This window comes from Chenopodium quinoa, unplaced genomic scaffold, assembly GCF_001683475.1.
Source record: "Chenopodium quinoa cultivar QQ74 unplaced genomic scaffold, ASM168347v1, whole genome shotgun sequence".
NCBI classification, from domain to species: Eukaryota; Viridiplantae; Streptophyta; class Magnoliopsida; order Caryophyllales; family Amaranthaceae; genus Chenopodium; species Chenopodium quinoa.
The window spans coordinates 7,750,455-7,769,319 of NW_018743850.1; the positions used below are offsets into that span (position 1 = coordinate 7,750,455).

The 18,865-nt window shown below is 37.8% G+C and overlaps 5 protein-coding genes across 5 annotated transcripts; 4 read left to right on the forward strand and 1 right to left on the reverse strand.

Moving 5' to 3' along the window:
* Positions 1-465: 465 nt before the first annotated feature.
* Positions 466-2,895, forward strand: LOC110686225 (lysM domain receptor-like kinase 4). The gene has a single exon (XM_021862836.1). It carries the CDS (start codon positions 735-737, stop codon positions 2,685-2,687), a length of 1,953 nt encoding a protein of 650 aa, XP_021718528.1. The 5' UTR covers positions 466-734; the 3' UTR covers positions 2,688-2,895.
* A 1,781-nt stretch (positions 2,896-4,676) lies between these two features.
* On the forward strand, positions 4,677-5,132 carry LOC110685738. The gene has a single exon (XM_021862259.1). The coding sequence runs from the start codon at positions 4,677-4,679 to the stop codon at positions 5,130-5,132; it is 456 nt and encodes a 151-aa protein (XP_021717951.1).
* Positions 5,133-8,270: 3,138 nt separating this feature from the next.
* On the forward strand, positions 8,271-8,729 carry LOC110685739. The gene has a single exon (XM_021862260.1). The coding sequence runs from the start codon at positions 8,271-8,273 to the stop codon at positions 8,727-8,729; it is 459 nt and encodes a 152-aa protein (XP_021717952.1).
* A 4,969-nt stretch (positions 8,730-13,698) lies between these two features.
* On the forward strand, positions 13,699-14,993 carry LOC110686228 (lysM domain receptor-like kinase 4). Its single transcript, XM_021862842.1, has one exon. It carries the CDS (start codon positions 13,877-13,879, stop codon positions 14,954-14,956), a length of 1,080 nt encoding a protein of 359 aa, XP_021718534.1. The 5' UTR covers positions 13,699-13,876; the 3' UTR covers positions 14,957-14,993.
* Positions 14,994-15,345: 352 nt separating this feature from the next.
* On the reverse strand, positions 15,346-18,348 carry LOC110686226 (pentatricopeptide repeat-containing protein At5g66631-like). Its single transcript, XM_021862837.1, has one exon. It carries the CDS (start codon positions 17,611-17,613, stop codon positions 15,658-15,660), a length of 1,956 nt encoding a protein of 651 aa, XP_021718529.1. The 5' UTR covers positions 17,614-18,348; the 3' UTR covers positions 15,346-15,657.
* Between the last annotated feature and the right edge of the window lie 517 nt (positions 18,349-18,865).

Below are 18,865 nucleotides of genomic sequence, written 5' to 3' on the forward strand. Positions count from 1 at the left end.
TTTTAGACTAAGACATTTCTTTTAAAAATGAATATTTGCTGCCTAAACAAAATAAGATCTTCAATTCAATTGTCTTCGTTTTTTACTCTGTATTTTCTGAATTTTCTTTCAGTTCATTGAATAAATGTAGACCATAGATATACAAAATAAGATTTAACTACTTATTTCATATGAGAATCAAGTGGGAGCTCAATGTTAAAGCTCTTACGAAGTATCTTGTAATATTTCTCGAATGTATTATTTCGTTTTTCCTAATGAACACAAGTACGGAGTACTACTAATTTGAGCATTCTAGAAAACGAAATAATTTGCATCTTCATTTTATATGGATTAGTATCAATAAACTACTCTGTAATCTTTTTATATCATATCTGTTAAAAAGTATGATAATGTGATGCATTTTCTTGCATAACAAGAATATCCTTACAAATCCCCCTTATGTAGTTGAACATTGACTTCAATAAAACTTCCTATGGCCCACTTATGAGTTTTAAATTATTCATGAGCCATCCACAACATCCCTATTTCCATACCTTAATCCCCCTTTTTTCAAGGATGAAGATGGTCAACTTAGCAATAACATGTAGCTTTCCTACACAAAACTCTTCCAAAAAAATGCCTTTCAAAAATAATTCGTATCAACTACTTTTATAAGGTTGCTATCTTATACGAGTACTATATAAACATACCATCTTTTGCACCATCCCACCCCTACCAAGCCATATTCAGTCCAAATGGCTTCTCTTTCTTTAGCTTTGGCTTTCGTTCTCTCCTTGATTTGCTTCCCTTACTTGCTCGTAGCCCAGCAGCCTTACGGCGATAGTAATTGCCCTGTATATAACAACGCTTCTACGGCTCTTGGGTATGACTGTAATGGTGTGAATAGGACTTGCCAAACTTTTCTCATATATAGGGCTCAGCTAGCCTACAACACCGTCTCTTCCATTGCTTCCCTTTTATCTGCCAACGCATCTGAGGTATCTGCGATCAACAACAACATATCCTTAAGCAAGGCCTTGGCAACAAACACCGAGGTGATCGTCCCTTTGACTTGCTCCTGTGCAGGTAGGTTTTACCAAGCCAACACCACTTATGTTGTTCAAACAAATGAAAATTATTACGTTATAATTACCAATAACTTTGAAAGTTTGACTACTTGTAATGCTATTCAAATTCAGAAAGCCAGTCCAAATGTAGTAGATATATTCCCTGATGAGAAACTTAATATACCTCTAAGGTGTGCTTGTCCTACTAGAAAGCAATCTGATGCAGGGATTAGGTACCTTATTACCTATGTTGTCCAATCAGGCAATGCTATAGCGAGTATTGCTAATAGATTCATAGCTGATGTTGGGCAAACACTCGAGGCAAATGGAAAATCCGAGCAGGATTCTGTTATCCAACCTAACACAACCCTGCTTGTTCCAGTACAATTCCCACCCAATAGTACTGGAATGGACTATCCTCCTTATGAACCACCTCCGCCACTACCTCCACCATCAATTCCTCCTAGAGCTACACCATCACAACCGCCGTCTAATGGGAGTTCCAGTAAGAAATGGGCTTATTTTGGGGTTGGAATAGTTGTAGGCGCTGCATTTATTTCAGTTGCAGGAACCATTCTTTTCTGTATGCTTCTAGGGAAAACTACGGGGAAGAAAAATGATCCAATTGTGTCATCGCGAAGCTTTGAAGCACAAGAAAAGGCTATTACAGAGAAATCTCTAGAGACTGAGACAGAATCCCTGGAGTTTCTTGAGAGCATATCGAAAATAGCTTCCCTGAAAATATACAGTTTCAAGGACCTGCAGGCAGCAACAGCGAATTTCAGTACTGATCATTGGATCAAGGGATCGGTGTATAAGGGAAATGTAAATGGCAATCAGGTGGTAATTAAGAAGATGGATGGAGATGTCAGCAAAGAGATTAATGTACTAAACAAGATCAACCATTTAAATCTCATCACGTTGTTGGGAGTTTGCTTTCAGGATGGAATTTGGTACTTTGTCTATGAATATGCAGGTAACGGACCTTTGAGCGATTGGATTTACCAAGACAGCCCCGATAAGAAAACCTTGAATTGGGGACAAAGAATGCAGGTGGCTTGTGATGTCGCCACAGGACTGAACTACCTACATAGATATACAAGCCCACCACATGTTCACAAGGACATAAAGAGCAGGAATATTCTTCTTAACGACGAGTTCAGGGGGAAAATTGCAAAGTTTGGGCTCGCAAGGCCAGTTATAGGAAATGATGGTCAATTCACCTTAACGAAGCATATCGTAGGGACAAAGGGATATTTGGCACCTGAGTATTTGGAGAATGGAATAGTCTCTCCCATGCTTGATGTTTATGCATTTGGTGTTCTGTTGCTTGAGATGCTAACTGGTAAGGATGTCGCTTTCCTTTATGAAGGAGTTAAGGTTCACTTATCAGAGGTGTTAGGGCCTTTGATAAAAGAGGAAGATGGGATTTCGAACTTGAAAGATCTTATGGATTCTTCTCTTGGGGAGGATTACCCTGCTGATATTGCTTATACTATGCTCGTGCTTGTTGATCATTGCTTGAGAAAAGATCCAGGAAAGCGCCCTTCTATGGATGAAATTGTTCAAATTCTGTCCAAAACTCTGACAACCTCACTTATCTGGGGATCCAGTACTTCTGCTGGTAACTCTAGCTCATGATCATGTATAAAATAGTTTTATGTAGCAGCTGCTGCCTTTTCGTCATTCACCTGCTTTCAGCTTTAAGACCTGTATGGAATTCCAAGTAATTGTTTTGGTTCAACAAAAACCTCATGTTTAGTTTCCATTTCATTGGTGTATGTTTTGTTCATAAAGGCCTGTTTTTTGCGTATGATGAATTAGTTACCATTCTTAGGAAGGAAACCTATGTCTCGGTGTCATTCGTCGTATGTCCAAAGTATCTCCTAATTTATGTTTCATCTTATCAAAATAGTTGCATATATATGTACTATTAAAACTTTGTTTCTTTTAAAACTTCTCATTTTCTGACATAGATTTAGAAATAGATTCTCTCTATTTTCTGAGGCATTGGGAGATTGCTGGGGTCTGTGTTCTTTGTTAATGTTAGTAGCTATTGGTGAAAGACTGCTGTGTGAGAAATTTAGCTTTGAATCAAATTTAGAAGCTGTGATATATTTATACTGTAATCTTGTAGGTGAATTGACCTTCTCACAACTGTTATGTAAACGCTGTTTGCAGACTTTGATACCTTACTGTTAGACCAGGAGAATGACAGCATGTTGCTTAGCTTACTTGCTCCTCGTTCAATTCTGGTATTCGAGTGCGGGTTGGTTTTGCTGTCTAGTGAAATGGATAGATTATTACAAATCAAGAACTACATGTTGCTGATTTAATTGTCTTCAAACAATAGATTTCGGGTTTAGATTGAGTTGAGTTATAAAATAACTATACATGGTAAAAGTTGAGATTTATGCCCAAGATTGTTTCGCATTACTTTCTCTTATATTTCCTTCACACCTCATCTTGTGATGTAATTGCACATAAAATGAGGTATCTTAACTTGAGCTAAAACAAAACAATAAATCAGTAATTGTGGTTATCGGTTTTCTGAATTCTCGATATATTTAATAAACGATATTGTCACATAAAATATACTTCTTTTATCTACAACAATAAAGTTTTACATATTTAGAATTAGAAAATGAAATATGAATAAAACAAAATAGTAGATATGCCTATAATTTGCAGTCCGAGGTAGTTATATAATTGTTCCATCAGTAACATGAGAGTCATCCATCTACCAGCTCATAACATGTTTTAAATTAATATTTGTTGAGCTCTAATGATCATTTGATACCATTTTCAATAAATTTAATATAACACTAATCACTTTGTCATGATACTTCCTTGTTGCTTGTATCATAGGATTATTTTTACAATTCCCTCTTATGTAATTGAATACTGACTTTAATAACACTGTCAATGGACCACATATGAGGTTTTGTTTACCCATCTGTCAACTTACCATTCCCCCACATCTTTATTTTTTTTTGTAAAAATGGTCAACCCACCAACTTCCTAGCTACTAAAAAAAAAAAAAACCTCCTAATATGCCTTTCAAGCATTATTCATTTGATTATAAACTGATTCGGGTAATTATTTTTAACATAGATACATGTCTAAGTGTTTGACTCATCTATTTTGTGAAAAAAAATAAAAAAAATAAAAAAAAATTTGAAGGGTCGAAATTTCCTACTCATATTAGTTTTGAGTATATATCACAGAGTACTCATATTAGTTTTGATAGATATTATAGTTATGATAATATTTATTGCAGATTAGGATAATAATTGTATATATTTTGTACCCTAATCGTACTAGGTTTACGATATTTGTAAAACTCTATATATATTGATCAATTGTACACACTCCACATTGAGGAGTTTTCCCGAAATCTAACACGGTATCACAACTTAGGTTATAGATCCAAATTTTTTATTTTTCCAACTTTTTTGGTTTTTTTATTTGGGACCTTAGCTTAGCTTCCGCATTCTTCTTTGGTTAATTAATTAACCAAATTCTTTACAGCTTGTTCCTTCCACCTTGCTTTTCTGTTATTTTGTCTTCTAGTAAGCATTTGACTTTGGCAATCAGTGCTTATAATCGTATTTTCTTACCAAAGCAGCCATGACTAAGGACAGTGACCATCCACCACTGCCACCTCCACCTCCTCCATCGACGGAGTTTCACCCGGCTCTCTCTGTCAATAACATCAAGGACGCAATTCCTTTGATTCTTGATCGGGAAAAGGTACAATATTCTAATTGGGAGGAATTGTTTGAAGTTCTTGATCATGTCGATCCGAACGCCCCAAGACCGTCTGATATTTCTGAATCCCTATGGCTGAGTCTTGACTCCACTGTTAAACAATGGATATATGGCACTATTTCAGTTGATCTCTTGGAAACCGTCTTATGTCGTGGAGACTCTGCTCAAAAAATTTGGAATAAGTTGAAAGACCTATTCCAAGATAACAAGAACACGAGAGCTGTTTACCTTGAAAACCAATTCAATTCCCTTCACTTGTCTAATTTTTTGGACGTTTCTTCCTACTGTCAACAGCTAAAGAACTTGAAGGATTAATTGGCCGCGGTGGACCAGCCGGTGTCGGAGCAGAAACTTGTTATTCGCCTCGTATCGGGGTTTATTCACACCGATTTTGATACGGTGGCTACAATCATCCAACAAACTGAACCTCTTCCATCTTTTGAGACCGCAAGGTCACGACTGCTCCTTGAGGAGTCAAGACGTGCGAATGACCAAGGCAGCCAAGCTACCTCCTTCGTGGTGCAAAGCTCGATGCCCCTGCAAACTCCGCCGCACAGCAGTCGAACCAGCCACAACAGCATCAACGCTTCGGTGGTGACACCGGACCTGGTGGTGGTGGTCGCGGGACCGGCCGTGGTCAGGGAAGGGGAGGTGCAAGTAAAGGCCATGGTCGGGGTAAGGGGCGTGAGAACAACCAATAGCAGCAACAAATCTCTAATGCTCCTAATCCCCAACAAAATTGGTTTCATCTCAATCCCAACAATGGGGCCCAATGCAGCAGCCTCAACAATGGGCCTCAGCACCATGTTCATATCCTCAGCAAGAAAGACCAATTGGGCAGCCACCAAGGCCCAATCCAGGGGTCCAATATTATCCTCGACAAGCCTATGCAATGCAATACCCAATTATCAAGCTGCTCATCCATCCTTCGGGCCGCCTATGACACTAACTGAATTGGGTAATTCGTTTGCAACTATGACACTACCGCAATACAACTCATGGTACATGGATTCGGGTGCGACTTCTCACATGACCAATAATTCAGCTATTGTCATGCCCTTGTTTAATTTGAGCACTAATAATCATATTTTAGTTGGTAATGGTAGTCGCATTCCAGTAACAGGTTATGGTCACACTAAGTTGCCTTACTCAAAACCCCCTTTAGCATTATGTGATGTTATATTAGCACCTCAAATCGTTAAAAATCTTATCTCTGTTCGAAAATTCACTTCAGATAACTCTGTGTCTATTGAATTTGATCCTTTTGGTTTAACTGTGAAGGATCTAGGTACGGGAAAAATAATAATGAGATGTAATAGTTCGGGGGACTTATATCCTGTGACCACCAACACCAATCCATCTACATGTCTTGCCACTTCACTCACTGTTGCTGCCTCACCCTCTTGGCATAATCGTTTAGGACATCCAGGAGATTCAGCTTTAAGCTTTCTTAAGTCTAGAAATTTAATCACTTGTACTAAGGAGCATGACTCTATTTTTTGTGTTTCATGTCAATTAGGAAAACATGTTCGTTTACCCTTTTATGATTCAAGTACTACTTCTACTGCTTTTGAAATAATACATGCCGATTTGTGGACCTCACCTATTCGTAGTATTAATGGTCATAAATATTATTTGGTGTTATTGGATGATTTTACTCATTTTGTATGGACTATCCCACTTAAATTCAAATCCCAAGCTTTTCAATCTTTTTTGAATTTTAGACAATATGTTGCCACTCAATTCGAACGACCCATAAAATCATTTCAAAGTGATCATGATAGGGAGTTTGACAATGATCCGTTCAAATTGTTTTGTGCCACTAATGGATTAGTCTTTCGTTTTTCTTGTCCACACACCTCATCCCAAAATGGGAAGGCCGAACGCATGATTCGTTCTTTAAACAATGTATCTCGTACTCTTCTCATTCATGCCTCACTCCCGCCTTCCTATTGGGTCCATTCCCTTGATATGGCATATTTACTTCTATATGTTGATGATATTATTTTAGCTACCTCATCTGACAGGTTGCGTGTAGAGATTATATCTCAGTTACAAACTGAGTTCCCTATGACTGATTTGGGTCCTCTGAGCTACTTTTTAGGGAATGCGGTGACCCATACTCCTTCTTATTTGCTAATTTCACAGGAAAAGTATTCACAGGAGATTTTAGAACGTGCGAGTATGAGCTCTTGTAAACCTGCAACTACTCCAGTTGACACTAAGTCTAAACTTAGTGCAGATGTAGGACCACCTTTTCGGGATCCTACTTTGTATCGCAGTTTAGCAGGTGCTCTCTAGTATCTCACCTTCACTAGGCCAGATATTGCCTATGCGGTACAACAGGTGCGTCTTTTTATGCATGATCCCCGGGAATCTCATTATGATGCATTGAAACGCATTATGCGTTATGTTCAGGGTACCATTGATCATGCTTACATTTATATCCATCTTCTTCTCATCGTTTGATTATTTACACTGACGCTGACTGGGGAGGTTGTCCCGATACCCGTCGTTCCACATCGGGTTATTGCTGCTTTCTTGGGGACAACCTCATTTCTTGGTCATCTAAGCGTCAGCATACATTATCTAAATCGAGTGCAGAAGCAGAATATCTAGGCGTCGCTAAGGTTGTCTCTGAGGCATGTTGGCTCCGTAATCTCTTACTTGAGTTACATTGCCCTCTTCGACAGGCTACTATTGTCTATTGTGATAATGTCAATGCTATCTATCTTTCTGGAAACCCGATACAACACCAACGAACGCACCAAACATGTGGAGGTGTATATTCATTTTGTTCGAGAAAAGGTTGCTTTGGGAGAAGTTTGGGTTCTACATGTTTCTTCTAGATATCAGTTTGTGGACATTTTCATAAAAGGCTTACCACGGGAGTTATTTTTGGATTTTAGATCCAGTCTTGACTGCGGGGGTGTGATAGATATTATAGTTATGATAATATTTGTCGCAGATTAGAATAATAATTGTATATATTTTGTATCCTTATCGTACTAGGTTTACGATATTTGTAAAACTCTATATATATTGATCAATGGTACACTCCAGATTGAGGAGTTTTCCCAAAATCTGACAAGTTTTGAGTATATACCACAGGGTATTTGAGGTATAACGAAGATGAAGAGTATGAGTAACATAGCTTATAAAATGACCGAAGTGGCTGTCAATCATAATACATCATTTAGGAAAGCATACTATGTAATCATACAATCTTTCCCACCTCGTTCAAGCCAAAATCCAATTCAAATGGCTTCTCATTCATTAACTTGCACCTTTGTTCTCTTCTTAATTTTCTTCCCTTACTTTATCAAATGGTTTCTCATTCATTAACGTACCCCGTAGTACTTCACGACCGTTTATGCTAGTCCTGATCTTGCAAAAAGGACTGATCTCTAGAATGAATTAAGGGAATTTGCTAACTCCCACAGTAAACCATGGATGTTTGCAGAAGACTTTAATGATACACGTTTTTCTCACGAGCGTAGTTCAAGTTGCCCCGAAACAACTAGACGCTCAGCCCGATTCAACGAATGGGTTGAAGATATGAATCTCCTTGAAGTGAAATTTAGTGGCCCGGGTCATACTTGGTCTCATGGTACCTTTGTTGATACAAGGACAAGTGCTAGACTTGACAGAGCACTTTGTAATGGTGAATGGTCTCTGAGATTTGCTAATGCAGCTGCGAAAAATCTTCCCGCTATTCAATCGGACCATTGTCCGATTATAATTTCACCCAATGGCTTTGCTCCAATTTCCTCGATTAACAAATCATTCAAATTCCAAGCTGCTTGGCTCACTCATGATGAGTACTTTCGGAATTTTGTTGAAGAGAAGTGGGATAAAGAAGCCCCTCTTATTCCCCACCTTAATAAATTTGCGCAAGATTTACAGGAATGAAATCACAATGTTTTCCACAATATTTTCAAGAGAACCGTAATTTGTTGGCTAGGATTTCTGGTGTGCAACGGCATTTGGCTATGCAAAAATCTCGTGATCTTATCAAGTTGGAAGCAAAGTTGAGAAAGGAACTTGATGAGGTCTTGGAGCAGGAAGAAATTTTGTGGTACCAGAAATCCAGAGTTGACTGGATTAGAGAAGGGGATCGCAATGCAACCTTTTTTTTCACCTTAGTACTATCACTCGAAGGTGGAGAAATAAAATTATGACTATTAAAGAGCATGATAATGGTGATTGGATTCATGACAAAACAAGAGTTCAGGATAATATTGTGAACTATTTCACTACTCTATTTACGGATGAAGGTGGAGATGAGCAGGGCAATTTCCCTTCTGACATTTTCCCAAAATTTACCCAACGAGATTGGGATAATTTATCTCGACCTTTTGCTAAATGTGAGATCGATAAAGTCATCAATGAGATGGGGGCACTTAAAGCACCGGGTCTGGATGGATTTTAAGTCCTATTTTTCAAAAACACTGGGACTTAGTAGCCAACAATGTCTATTAGGTCGTGCTTGATGTTTTTGTGGGCAAGGGAATTCCAGAGAAACTAAACGAGACCTTCATTGTGCTTATTCCTAAAGTTGATTCTCCGGAATTAGCCTCTCAATTTAGACCGATTGGCCTATGCAATGTTTTGTGTATAAGGTCATCACAAAGGAAATTGTCAATCGCATTAAACCTATTATGCCGCACTTGACTTCTTGTAATCAAACAATCGGGTCGTCAAATCACTGACAATATTGTTATTGTTCAAGAAGTTATCCATACTATGAGACATAAACAAGGAAGAAAAGGCATGATGGCTATTAAAATAGATTTCGAGAAGGCTTACAATAGATTAAGATGGGATTTCATCCGTGATACCCTTCTTGAGATCCGTTTCCCTTGTTTATTGACTGATGTTATCATGGAATGTATCACGACGGCTTCAATGCAAGTTCTCTGGAATGGCGAACCAACTCAATCTTTTAAACCAGGGCGAGGTATTCGACAAGGTGACCTTCTATCGCCTTACATTTTTGTCCTACGTATGGAAAGGTTAAACCAGATAATTGAAGAATCCATCATTGCAAATCGTTGGCAGCCAATTTATGCAAGCATGAACGGTCCGAAGCTATCTAATTTATGCTTTGCCGATGACATTATCTTATTTGCCGAAGCTTCAACTGATCAAGCTCACATTATTCGTGAATGTCTAAATCGTTTTTGTGGTGCATCAGGTCAGAGAGTTAGTTATCCTAAATCAAGGATTTACTTCTCTCAAAATCTGACTTCGGAGAATGCTTGTGAAATTAGCCAAGCACTGGGAATCAAAGCTACTGATGACCTTGGAGAATTTTCAGGTATACCCACCCTAACGAGCAGAGTGACCAGAAATACTTTCTCATATTTGTGTGAGAAAATTTATAGGCGACTCTCAGGCTAGAAATCAAAATATTTATCTATCGCTGGTCGAATTAAATTAGCGAAATCAACGATTTCAATAATGAGCTCTTATGCTATGCAATCTGCGAAAATACCTCGTTCGATATGTGATGAAATAGATAATAATAATAAAAAATAAATAAAAATAAATAAATAAAAAGTGAGAAGGTTTATTTGGGGTGGGTGTGATGACAAGAGGAAAATCCACCTACTGTCATGGGAGATGCTGCAGTTACCAAAAGAGCAGGGTGGCTTAGCTATTCGGGCAGCTAGAGACACCAATGCAACCTTTCTCACTAAACTTGGCTAGCAAATTTTGACTGAACCAAATGCATTGTGGGCTCGTGTCCTTAGAGCTAAATACTGTAAAAGTCCCTGTGATGTAGATATGTTCGAACCCAAGGCTAACATGTCTAATGTATGGCGAGGTATTACTGCTAATACCAAGTTTATTTGCGAGGGTGCGAGAGTAGCAGTGAATCGGGGTGACACAACTCTGTTTTGGGATCATAAATGGGCGCTCCCTTTGCTCAATAGCCACTGTTGACATTCCCCAAGACATTGATGGTGCAACGGTGGCTGAGATGTGGGACGCTAATCTGGGTTGGAAGTGGAATTTATTCGCAGACTTACTTCCCTCGTTTACATTGCAAGAAATTGTTGCTCACGCATTAAGAGAGGATCCTAGCATGGGGGACCTGCTATATTGGGGGGGCTCTTCCAGGGGAAAATTTACAATTAAATTAGCTCTTGTTATTATTCGTGGCAGTATAGAAGAGCAAGCTAATGATGGTAGCTGGGATTTGATCTGGAAGCTGAGAGTTCAACAAAGGATGAAGGTCTTTTTATGGCTAGTGTTGCACAACAGAATCATGACAAATGTTAACAGATTCAAGCGAAATATTGCAGCTGAATCTTGGTGTAAGTTATGCAACAATATGGAAGAAACATCACTGCATGTTCTTAGAGATTGCAAGGCTGCCAAAGAAGTTTGAAGAAGTGTTGGAGGCCCTGCAAAATTTCCTTCTTTCTGGCAAGGTACTCTTAAGCAGTGGATTGTTAGGAATGAGAAAGTGCAAGTTCGAAATGATCTTTCCTCGGAAATCTGGCCAACCTATTTTGCTATTGTTGTTTGGTGGCTTTGGAGATGGAGAAATAGTGTTGCATTTGGTAACACTTAGGATATCCTTATAGATACTAATCAATTTTTGCTAGCAAGGTTTGAAGAAACTTGGAGGATCACGGGAAAGGATGTGACTAAGGTCACTCATAGCAGTGACATAAGGTAGGAAGCATATATTAGGTGGCTTGCCCCTCCTGTTGGTTGGCTGGCTCTGAACACAGACGGAGCAGCTAGAGGGTCTCCAAGTTTGGCAGGGGGAGGTGGCCTAATCAGGGATCATACAGGGAAGCTGGCATATGGTTTTTCTCTCAAGCTTGGTGCAACTAATGCGTTTATGGCTGAAGCAAAGGCCCTTGAATATGGCCTTGGCCTGGCTGCTCGAATACATCTTGCTAGAATTCTAGTTCAGCTGGACAGTCAAGCTTTTGTTCAAGCTCTGAACATCTCTAGTACATATTGTGGTGAGAGTGTGCACGTGGTTTCAAGATGCAAGCGTTTGCTAGAGGATACTAATTGGCAGGTAGAGGTTCATCATGTATATAGAGAAGTGAATAGAGCGGCTGATTGGCTAGCTAATCACGGTGTTTCTGAGAACAACTCCATCGAGTTGATTTAATTCCCCCCTATAGCTTTAGGGCGTATTTTGCACGATGATGTAGTTGGTGTGGCCTTGCCACGTCTTATCCCCCCTTAGTTTGTTTTATTGTTGTTTTCAGGGCTTAGTCCCCTCATTTGCACAAAAAAAAAAGGGAGAGAAAGAGAGATTTTAAACCTTATTTTATTTCAATTTCTTGTGTAAAGCTTGGCTTTTTAATTCCCGTCCCATTACGCAGTTCGTACATCAATTTTTTTTTTATCCCCACGAAATACATTCTTTTGTCAATTTACCCAAGATATCTTCCTAAATAAAAAATTTAGTTCTTTTTTAATAAATCAATAATAATAACTTAATACTAAAACAGACTGGGAGTGACACGTGTCACATCCTAGTGTTGATTAATTTTTTCCCTCCAAAACTCCTTCCCTTTTTAACCATTTTTTTTTTGGTGAATATTTGATACAATTATAATATCATTTCAAATCTTTTATATTATCTTTATTATAAAAATATTCCTTTTTATTTGGTGCTTATAATTCTTCCCTAAAATATTAATCTAACTCCTTTTTAATTATCTGATAGACGGAGTAACATTAAATTTTGCTAAAAAATTAATACTCCGTAATAAAATTGATTCATATTATTGATATTAAAGAAATTACTTTAAAGCATCACTTTTATTTGTTAGACATAATAATTTTCTTAAAAATAAATTACACTTACCGTGCATGACACGGGGCCTAAGCTAGTTACAACAAAAACAAAGTTGATTTGCAGAAAGACTAGAATATAATTTTAATAGCACCAAATCATCTGTGTTACAACTTTACAAGAATAAAATCTAAACGGTTAGAAACAGCCAAAATTTTTTTTGTCTATACTTCATGTCTTTGTGATCATCAATAATTCATAATTACATGACTATCCATGACTAGACCTGGCAATTCTAATCTAGACCCGATGACCTGACCTATGACCCAAATTGACCCAAAAACATCAACCCAAAAATAACTCGAAATTGACCCGACCCAGACCCAGACCCAGACCCAACCCAAAAATAGAGTTAACCCAATCCTGACCCGACACCCGCACTGACCCGAACCCGAAATAACCCGACCCGAAATAGACCCGATACTCGAAATAACCAGAACTAAAATTACCTTATAATTGAACTAAATTTGTCTGGTGCCAAAATAACTCAAGTTGTTTATCTTCAACCTTAGCCAAACTCATTAATCGAATTGATAGTTCTTATTATAACAATAATAAAATATAAAATTATTGATTTGAGTTTGATCCACAAATAACAACCCGAACATGATCCAACTTGATTTTGACCGACCCGAATATGACCCGAACATATTGACCCGACCCGAACATACCCGATCCGAAATTGACCCGATACCTAACCCAAGCAATACCCAAAACCCGAATTGACCTGACTCGACCCAAATGTTAATTAACCCAAAATGACCCGATCCGACCCGAAATTGACCTAACCTAAACGTCCCATTTGCCAGGTCTATCTATACCTATCAATTATTACGCCACTACTAAGGGAGATTAATAATAAAAAATTGACTAAAATATATTAATATATATAGTTTCCATATAAATTTCAGGTTAGTGGAGAGCTTGTCATTCTAGTTTAATAAAGAGGATGTGTCCCTGATATGTGACATGAAATGCTTAATGACAACCATGAAACTAGACCTACTTCTCATACAGGTTGGATTGTTGTTAATATGATTAAAAACACTTGAGATGGTCAACCAAAGATAGTTTGCACGATGAACTTCATAATGAAATATCTATCAAATGCTTTACCTTCTCCAAGTTTTATCCTTTGAATCTCCATTGTTCATAGCTTATCACCAAATACCGAGTTCTTATACCGGGCAAATAACCACCATTATCATAACAGCCTCAATATAAGATGTCAGCTTATATCGCCATTGGAGCTGTTGCTGGAATAGTTGTTATCTTAGTCATCATAATATCAGTTTGCTGCATGTCCTCAGGAAAAACAAAGACAGAAGCAGATATTCTTCCAGCAGAGACATTCGAAGCATATGAAAACCCTATATGGAAGAAAACAGAGGTTGAGCACCGAGAGTCTCTAGAAAGCTTAGCCAACATAGCCCAATCTATGAAAGTGTATAATTTTATGGAGTTGCAGTATGCAACAGATGATTTCAGTCCTGGTTCCCAAATTAAAGGCTCTGTTTACCGGGGTAAAATGAATGGTGATCTGACTGCCATTAAGAAGATGAAAAGGGATGTGTCCAAGGAGATAAATTCCCTGTCCAAGATCAACCATTTCAACCTTATACGTGTTCTAGGTGTTTGTTTCAATGAAGGGCGCTGGTATCTCATCTATGAGTATGCATCGAATGGGCCTCTGAACGACTGGATATTCAGCAATAATACCAATCAGAAGTTCTTAAGTTGGACACAGAGGATGCAAATTGTGCTAGATGTTGCTAGAGGGCTTAACTATATTCACAGCTATAATAGTCCTCCCTATGTCTACAAAGATTTTAAGAGCAGTCGCGTTCTCCTTGACATTGAATTCAGGGCAAAGATCAGCTATTTCAGCTCAGCAAGATCAGCAGAAGGACAAAAAGAAAAAATTGCATCTGAACAAGTTTACCTTTCACCAGAGTATAGAGAGAAAGGCCAACTATCAACAAAACTAGATGTGTATGCTTTTGGGATGCTAATGCTAGAGGTGCTCACAGGAAAGAAAGTTGCTAATCTATGCGAAAGATTAGATGGGAATGTATCAGATGTTTTCGTGGGTGTTTTTGATGAAACAAAGGGAAAGGATCGGCTAAAGAGCTTGATGGATCCTTCTCTAAAAGGGAATTATCCTTCTGAATCTGCTATCTCTGTAGCAAGACTAATCGAACTTTGCCTGAATAAAGATCCGTCAAGCAGGCCAGATATGGAGGAAATTGTAAAGTCTCTCTCAAAAGTGTTGAGTACGTCAATGACCTGGGAATCATCGCTGTAAATTCAAGGCAACAGTTTTGCAGAGCTTTCAGGGGACCGTTCACTGAGAGTACTTGCATCTCTCCCCCCCTCCCCCCCCCCCCCCCCCCCTCCTTCTATTCTTTTAGGCACCTACTATAGTTTAATTTGTAATATCAACATTTTTACATTTACAATTTTTCTTCCTAGTAGTTCAAAATTAATTTGGTAACCCACGGGAAGGAATTTTCAGTAATAAGTTTAGAAGGTAGAAAAGTATGCAACTTATTGCTGATACAGTCATATATTATGTCATTTCAACTAATAGCTGAATACAGAAAACCTTTATTCTTCAGAATTTCTCATCTCCAATACTTAACCAGCAGGATGACAAAGTCAACACAGCAAACAATTTTGCACTTGTCTCACATTCTATTTCTCTTTTGAAATAAAGATTTGAAAAATTGTGAGAATTTTACATTATCATGTTATAAAATGCCATAGAAGATGAGTCGCTCAAATTATCATCAATTGTAAGAAGTAAAATTCTGAATCAAGCAAGACAACATAGTTCAGAAATTGAGTGAAATACAGTCAACAGGCACAAGATTCAGAAGGATAAAAAAATGAGGTATCAGAATTATAACCTTCAAATCCAGGGAGAAGCTGCACATAAATCATGGTGCTTCATTTCAAATCAGTTGAAATTGACCGAAAAATACATATGATTCTCACTGAACAACACTAGCCAATAGAGCCTTGAAAGCTGCTACTATATAGCTTGTGTACATGTATAAGATCTCCAGAGCAGATATTGAACATCTGAACAGCGGAAGGAAGTGGAAGGATGTCATCTTGTTTCTCACAAGTCTCTTCAACTATAGAAGCTTCTCTTAGTCTTCCTTCCTTCCAAAGACCTTTGACAAGCAATGACTTTGTCTCACCATCAGGAACCAAACCAGAGTTGTTCATGTCTTCTAAGAGTCTCAGTGCAAGAGTAGCCCTACCATACTTACAGTAAGCACGGACAAGTGTCTTATACATGTAAGCATCTGGCTCTACACCACACTGTTTTACCATCTCAAATAGTTTCTGGACCGTTCTGAAATCACCCCGAACTGCAAAATGATGCATCAATCCAGAAAATGTCTGCGCATCAGGGTAAATTTCCAAAGCGTACATCTGCTTGACAGTGTCTATGGTATCGCCATCCCTCCCACACTTGAGCAGTGTGCGTAACAGAGAGGAATATAAAAGCACCATATCAAATTTGGAGAAGTGACCGCATAGCAATTTAACATAATGGAATATCCTTAAAGCAGCATCTCCTTCCTTGTGAAGACCATAGAAATCAATAATCTGTCTTATGGTGCTGAGTGTCAACTTAAGTCCTTCATCCATCAGTTTTAACAATATATCATGAACAAGATCAACCCTCCCATGGCTTGCTAATTTTGTGATCATCCCTGAATAAGTGTGAACATCATGAATGAATCCAGGTTGATGAGCAACCCAACAGAAAAATTGCCATGCTGTTTCAGGTGATTTGAAGTGCCTAACCATCTTGCAAACCAAGCGGCTTGTCCACACAAGTTTAGCATCTTCTAAAGCAGATTTGTCAGCCTCTGTCCAGTCCCTTAAGGCACTAGCCAAAGCAATCGGGTCCAGCCATGGCTTCAACTGAACATTTACAATGTCAGATTCACTGCTGCAATCATCAACATCTTCCTCAAGGTCACCACTATTGTGATTAGCAGCACATAACTCTATGTTCTTAATTCGACTATCAGGTACCATCTCTTTAATAAATTCATCACACTCTTCCAATACTTCTGCTTCACCCATATGTTGCAATAATGACAACATAGATCTTGGAGGTAGTATACCTTCCGTCTTCATTTCTCTAAGAAGGCTTTTCACAGCATAGTACTGTTGGATATTCATGAATGCCTCTATAAGAAGTGAATACTGCCTTAAGGTACGCTTAACTCTCATTTGTGGCAGTTTATAAAAAACTTCCTTTGCCTTTTCTACTTTCCCAGAGTTTACAAGATGCTCAATAATGATAGTAAATGTCCGTGAGTTGGGGATAGCTCCTTCTCGCATTATGCTACAAAATGTCTGAACAGCTTCCAAGTCCTTTCCCATTACGACATAGAGTCCCATGACTATGTTGTAAGATTCAATACATGGTCCTTTACGTTGAGCACGAAGTTCATCCCAGACACAAAGTACCAAGTCAATATCTCCTGCAATAGCATACCATCTCATTTGGTCCACATAACTAACAGGTCGAACCTTTGGGAATTCGCCAGCATTGATTGCATCAACAAGCTTTTTCAGCTGACGAGTACGACTTGATTTAGCTAGAATTTTAGCAATTGCATGAAGAGTATGTTGGGTATGAGAAAAATTAGGCACCTTTTTAAGGGCTTCAACAAAAGACAGAGCAGATTCAGGGGAAGGGGCAGAACGGAGGGCATTCGAAACTACAAACGAATCCAAATTCGGATTATCTAACAAAGGAAGAAGCAAATCAGATGATCCAGACCGGAGACTTAAACGTATCGAATCAATGAGTTTTGCCTGACAGAAGTACCTATTGACTTGATTAGAGACAGGTTTGTAAGAAAAGCCGCGAGCTTGATGGGTTACACTAGAAAACAGATTCTGAACTTTGAATAAACTCCTCCTGAACATTGGATAAAAACCCAAATCAGGATAGGATGATCTTACAAATACACAATGACAGCAGGTTTCAGAATTCTCACAGAACAAACATCGAACAGTTGGTGTGCACGAATGTAGCGAAACAAAATAACAACAAAGAAGAAGCTATCATACCAATAGTATATTGAGATAACTTCATGAAATGAATGTGGGGAAGTTTCAGATTAACCAGGGTTAATCATGAATAAAAGTACTTAAATTAAATTTGGTGGTTTAGGGCTCAAAGTTTGAACATTTATTTGAAAAGTTATACTCTAACAGATCAAAATCTTGAAAATATTTCAAAGATTTTTGGAAAAATCACAGTAATGATAATTTTGAATTAGGGTATTCTGGGTGAATTGTAAGTGAAGGAGTGCAAGGAACACTGAGCGTTCCCAGATGTGGCGCGAAAAAGGTTTTTAACTGACAGTTGCAAAACTGATACGGAGTACAACGGCCCAAATAGTTTAGGTCTTTTTTTTTTTTTTTTAAATGGATATATCGAAATCCTAAGCTTCAACTTCAAAATAAAAGAAAAGGCAGAATAAATTTTTGGAAAAATTGTTATATATAAGACCATCTTTTGGTCATCCGTAAAAAATAAGACAATTTTTAGATTATTTAATAATAATGCACCTTTTGGGGATATTTGTTATTTACAAGTTGTAACCTGATGGTGACTTATATAGTACTTTGTATTATTATGAAATTAATCTAAAAGTTGTCTTGTTTTTAGCGGTTGATCTAAAGATTGTATTACCTCCAGTTCTTATTACTCGTAACAAAGAAATATTTTATGTCTCACAAATAATACCCTTTTATTGCGAGTAATAAAAACCGGAGGTAGTATTATTTTTGACAATTATTCCTAAATTTTTTTACTACGTAATACAATTATCAAAGGAAGTCACTAATACAACTATACAACATACAACATAATTTTAGAATTTGTTATATACACTCGGGTGCACCGTACTCCCAACTAACTCAAGGTTAGTTTTTGCTCTTCATTTGATGATTAAATGAAAAACAATCATCAAAATGAGAACAAAATAGTCATGGATGTACAGTACATCCGGATATATATAACAATCTCTCACATGATTTACGCTAACATAATCCACTAACCTGTAAGGTGGTGGCAAAATAAAAAAAAAAAAAACAAATTAATATTTTTTTTTTTAAACCAATAGCAATTTTTTTTTTTTTGTTGTTGAAGAACCACTTAACAACTTCCATT

Excerpts from the sequence above, each read along its gene's own strand:
- LOC110686225 (XM_021862836.1), top strand. The coding sequence starts at position 735 with ATGGCTTCTCTTTCTTTAGCTTTGGCTTTCGTTCTCTCCTTGATTTGC.
- LOC110685738 (XM_021862259.1), top strand. The coding sequence starts at position 4,677 with ATGACTAAGGACAGTGACCATCCACCACTGCCACCTCCACCTCCTCCA.
- LOC110685739 (XM_021862260.1), top strand. The coding sequence starts at position 8,271 with ATGTTTGCAGAAGACTTTAATGATACACGTTTTTCTCACGAGCGTAGT.
- LOC110686228 (XM_021862842.1), top strand. The coding sequence starts at position 13,877 with ATGTCAGCTTATATCGCCATTGGAGCTGTTGCTGGAATAGTTGTTATC.
- LOC110686226 (XM_021862837.1), bottom strand. The coding sequence starts at position 17,613 with ATGTTCAGGAGGAGTTTATTCAAAGTTCAGAATCTGTTTTCTAGTGTA.